Genomic DNA, 6,222 nt, shown 5'->3' with positions numbered 1-6,222 from the left:
TTGCCCACGCTTGCACACTGATGCATGAACGTAACCACACACTATACACATACTCATACACATACACATACACATACACCACACACAAATAAAAAAAAGTAAAATGTATAAAAAGAATAAATAAATGTAAAACAATGATGATGATGATGATACATTCCTACACACCATCTCCCCTTACTGGACATGATTGGCTCATGCTTGAGCGTAAACGGGAAAGCATGTTTTTTTGGCGCGGCAGGAAACGCGAGAAAAGTAAGGGTAACTCCTGGAGACGCAGAACGAGCTACCCAGCCAGATGGAAGTAAACTTCGCCTGTGTAAGTAAAAGTCATCATTTAACAAAATTGATTCAGGACGGTATAGGTATGTTAGGAGCAAAGACTGCGACACAATAAACAGAAACTAAGAACCTGGAAAACCTGTATAAAGTTTTCGTATAGATGTCTTTGTATTATATTCCTACAATCATGTTTCTCATATAATCAATAAACTATTCTATGGCATTTCTTTTCTTATGCAATGTCTGTTTGACATTATTTTTCATTTCATTGCTAGGTAGAATGACATGAAAATGACAAAATTAATGGTGAATTTTTCTAAACAAAGATAACTTTTTTTTCTTTTTGTTTCAAATGACAAACAACAGAGACAAATAAATCCACAATGAAGCAAATCTAAGTTATGTTTATACTATATGCCTTGACCCGTCCATAGACAGACCACACAGTAAGATGCTCAGCCGGGCGGGCACTTAAGAGTTGTAGTTGTGATTTCTATCCTTTCTGACTTATGGTATGGGTCTATGGACCATTTATATGTAAATCTGCATAGTCATACTCTTTAGCATATTGTATACTACCCATTTTACACAACTGATTGAGTAAATAGTTATCTGCGCAATTCTGACAAAAGGGAAAAATAGAGGGAACAAAGAAATCTGATCCCACAAAACATGGCCATTTTTTAAAAAGAGAAGAACAGACTTCACACTTCGAAGACTGGTGATTACACTAACCTGGTTTGACATTAGTGTTTCGGAATAGCCTTTGGTGTGAAATTAAGGGCGCTCACACAAATGACACTCTGCAGTCGACACTCAACCTTGAAAGAGCAAACAGTCAGAATTAGTGAAAAACACAGAGAATGGTAGAAAACATTCCAGAATGCCATACTTACACATTTAGCAATTGAATAATACACAACATTTTATCTTGCAATTGGTTATCATTCCTGTATAGATAATACTCAAAGAAACAAACAAACATAATCAACTTGTAATATAATAATACATACATATATATATATATTTTTATATATATATAATATATATATATATTATATATATATTATATTAACATGTTCATTTACATTATACATATATACATATTTAACCCTTTCCGATGGGGCACAGCAATAAAAGGAAATCCCTACGCGGGCCATTGACTTATTGCATTGGAAACGTCACACTGGAATGACGCCCCTGCAATCGGGATTTTAGCTGTGTTCAAATGGGTGTGGACGCACTGTCGTCATAGGGTTATATACATATTTATACATATAGATTTTACGTATATTTATATACATATATATTATATTTATATATATGTATATATTATATATGTTTTTATATAATATATTATATATTATAGATTTATATATATATACTTATATATATAAATATATATATATAAACATGTACATATACATATGATATATGCATATTAATATACATATTATAGATATTCATATATATATTTATATATTATATATATATATTTATATATATATATATATTGTTGTCTTATAGTTATATAGTTATGTATATATATACTTATTTGTTATTACAGATCTTTTATATACATTATATATTTGTTTGTATATATATATCATATATAGTTTTACATACTTATCTATATATATATATATATATATTATATATATATATATGACTTAAAATAATATTATTTTATATATATGTATGTATGTATAATATATATGTATTATATACATTATTACATATTATATATATATGTTATATAAATAGATATGTCATAAACTATTATATGTATATATATAACATATACATATATAATATATATATATTTATATATTTATATATATTTATATATATATTTCCATCATCATATATATATATACAAAACATACATGCTATCATTATATACAAATACATATATCCATATATTTTATATATATATATATATATATATATTATAGATATATATTTATATATATATATATATGTTTATGTGTATATATGTGTATCTATATAGACATATAATATTATTTTATATTATATATATATATATATTATATATATATAATGATATATATATATATATGTATATATATATATAACACATATATAAAAAAGAACATATTATAAAACATGATTATACTATATTATAATATATATATATTTAAAATATATATATATTAATATATATATATATATATACATAGATATATGTATATTATATTATACACACATATATAAATATAGACATATATATTATATTATATATATATATTTTATATATATAGAGATTTATATATATAAAGATGTATTGTATATAATTGATATGCAATGTATAGTATTTGTATATTTTATATTTGTATTATGTTTATAGTGATATGTTATGTTATATAGATATATAATATATTTATATGATTATGTTATATACATTAATATATATGTTGTATACTGATGTATGAATATGTATATATACATACATATGCATATACTTATACATTTATATAATATATTTAATTATATTTTATGGTATAGTGTATATATATACTTAACATATTATATATATGTTATCATACATATTACATATATATTATGTAAACATACATATAAGCATAGATATATTATATTCATAGCTAGTTTTGTTTACAGACATATGACATACATATATGGACATACACATACACCGTATACCATACATATTTGTATACATATATATATACATATATAAATGTACACACACAGATTATATATATATATATACAATTATATATAAATATTTAATATATTTTATTTTATTTTACTTTATCTTATATTTACAGATTGATACACATATACTTATACATTACACTCTATATATATTTATTATATATACTTAAATGTATAATACATATATATACATAAATATCATATGTACATACATATATAAACATACAAATATTTATACAATACCTATATACTCATTCATTTCGCTTATATGCTACTTTTAAAATTTATACATTTATCTTAACATATACCTGATTTACATATATACACATATATGCATACTTTATACATGTATGCATATATATACTTAAATACATAGTACATATATACATTCATATATATAACAGATACATATATACATTCACTATATATAACATACATATTTATACATATATATATACATTTAATTATATATATCATATATGATGAGACATAAACATATATATACCTATATATATATATACATTTATATACTAGATATATATGTTTATACTACATATACATGACTTTGCATATAGTACATATAGATCTATATATACATACATAATTTATATAGAGATAGACGATATATATATACAAGGCTATACAATTTATATATATATATATTTAATAGATATATATATTTATATTATATTTATAGATATAGATGCAATTATATTATGCATATACATATTGAATAATATACTACACTTACACTAGTTGTATACAATATAATAAACATTCTCACAATATATCATTTTTCATATACATACTTTTATATAAAAAGGCATAACATACAATTAATATAAAGATATATACACACATATACAAACTACATTTATAGGCACATTCTTATATATTCACTTACATATATATACAACTTAAATATTTATACATATTACTGTTTAAGATTAATAGATTATATATATATAGATATATATATATATTTATATATATATTCTCTATAGTATACGTTTATAGTACATATATATATAGATATATTGGGGATATTATATATATATGTATATATATATTACATTATATTTTATATATATATATATTTATATATATATCTATTGTATTTATATATATATTTATATGCAATATAATGTATATTATATACATAATATTATTAATATTCATACACATACATATGCTTTCATTATAAATACGTACACATCTAATATTGATATAGATATATTATATTTATATATATAGAGATATATATATATTTTTATATCTATTAGATATATTTATAATTTATATTATATATATGATATGTTAATTTTTTTTAATATATAATTAATTTATTGTTATACTATATATTTTTATATTGATATATTTATATATATATATTTATTATGATATATATTATTTAAATATATATATAGATATTATAGATATTATATATATATCTATTAGATATATATATTATATATATAATATATATGTTTTTTTATATTGTTTTGTGATATTGTATATTAGTAATGAGGATGATATAGATGTTAGAGATAGATATAAGAGTGATAGATGATAGTAGATTGTATAGATATATTTATATAGTTTTAAATTTGAGTTTAGTTATTCTTAGATTGTTGATAGTATATTTTTTTATATATTTAGCTTTTATTGTGAATGTTTTAGTTGTGTTTAAATTGGTATATATTTTTATAATTTTAATAATGTTGATTTTTATATATAAGTAATAATAAATGTTTATATATATTTTATAAATAAATAAATGCATATATATTTAGCTATTTGTTTTATTATATGTATATATAGATTTATTAATTTATATATTAAATATAGTAATAAAGGCATATTTTTATAATAGTAATAACTTATATGAGATATTTTTATATTCTTTTATTTTTATTATATTATATAGATATATTTATTTAGAAAGTAATATTTTAAGGAAGTATTTAGATTATTTAGAAATTTTTTATGCAATATATTTTAATATTAATTAAAGGTCTATATACATGTTTAAATTACAATATAAATATCATGCTTAGAATCATCTCTTAAATTTTTAAATAAATACTTAGATTGATATAAAATAAAATATAATTAAATGATTTTAGATATTAATAAATAAAGAAATGAATATATTTATTAATAAATAAGAGAGAGAAGCTTTATATATATAAAAAATAAATAAATGAAGATGTAGATAAACAATTAAATAAATGCAATATTGATGATACTATTGATATATATATATATTTACTTATTTTTTATTTATATAGTTATATATATATATAATTATTATATGAATAAATAAATTAGAAGAGATATATTTAATATATATGAAATGTATATATATATTTTAAATAAATATATTGTTTTATATAAATAATTGTGTGGGTGTGATGTGTATATATATATTTATAATATATAGAGTTATATACTATATATTTATATTTATATTTTTATATATATATATGAATAAATATAAATACATGTACAAATAAATTTTATGAATCTAGTTTTATTAATAGATAAATAAATAGATATTTACAATATTATACATAGGCATTGATAGACAATATATTTACATTGATGATTCATTTTACCTGATCATTTTTTACTTATAGTCTCATGTCACATTTAATAATACTGTTATAATTATTGTTATTATGTTAGTTAGTAACTTAAATAAATAAATTAAAATAAAAAAATAAATATAAATAATAATAAATAAATAAATAAATAAATAAGAAATAATTTAAATACGATAAAAGTCAATAAATAATTTAAATAAATATATAAATAAAATAAAAAATAAATAATTAAATAAATTAAATTATATAGAATATTAAATAATTTTTTATCTATAAATAATAATATTTAATAATAATATAAAATAATTAAATATAATACAAAACAAAAACAAAACAAAAACAAAACCCAAACAAAACAAAACAAAAAAACAAAACAAAAAACAAAAAACAAAACAAAACAAAACAAAAACAAACAAACAAAACCAAAACAAAACAAAACAAAAAAAAACAAAACAAAAACTCAAAACCAAAAAAGAATAAAACAAATTAAAATTCAATATAATATAAAATATAAAAACAAACATAAAAACAAAATAAAAATCAAAAATATATTAAATATTAATCATATATAAATATAAATATACATACATATATAAAATACAAATATAAATAACATATAAATACAAATATTTTTTAAAAA

At 18.3% G+C, this 6,222-nt stretch overlaps 1 protein-coding gene across 1 annotated transcript in view; it reads left to right on the top strand.

Moving 5' to 3' along the window:
* Positions 1 to 295: 295 nt before the first annotated feature.
* The window catches only part of LOC147467128 (transmembrane protein 145-like), a 26,808-nt gene continuing 20,881 nt past the window's right edge, over positions 296 to 6,222 (top strand). Inside the window, exons 1-2 of the mRNA XM_086532151.1 lie at positions 296 to 316; positions 714 to 725. Of these exons, the coding sequence (XP_086388277.1) occupies positions 296 to 316; positions 714 to 725 (33 nt within the window). The remainder of the gene's footprint in view (positions 317 to 713; positions 726 to 6,222) is intronic.

The sequence above is a fragment of the Penaeus japonicus genome, unplaced genomic scaffold (genome assembly GCF_977035675.1).
Source record: "Penaeus japonicus unplaced genomic scaffold, GWHDUDI00000001_assembly GWHDUDI00000037, whole genome shotgun sequence".
Taxonomy (NCBI): Eukaryota; Metazoa; Arthropoda; class Malacostraca; order Decapoda; family Penaeidae; genus Penaeus; species Penaeus japonicus.
This window is presented reverse-complemented; position numbering and strand designations above follow the sequence as displayed.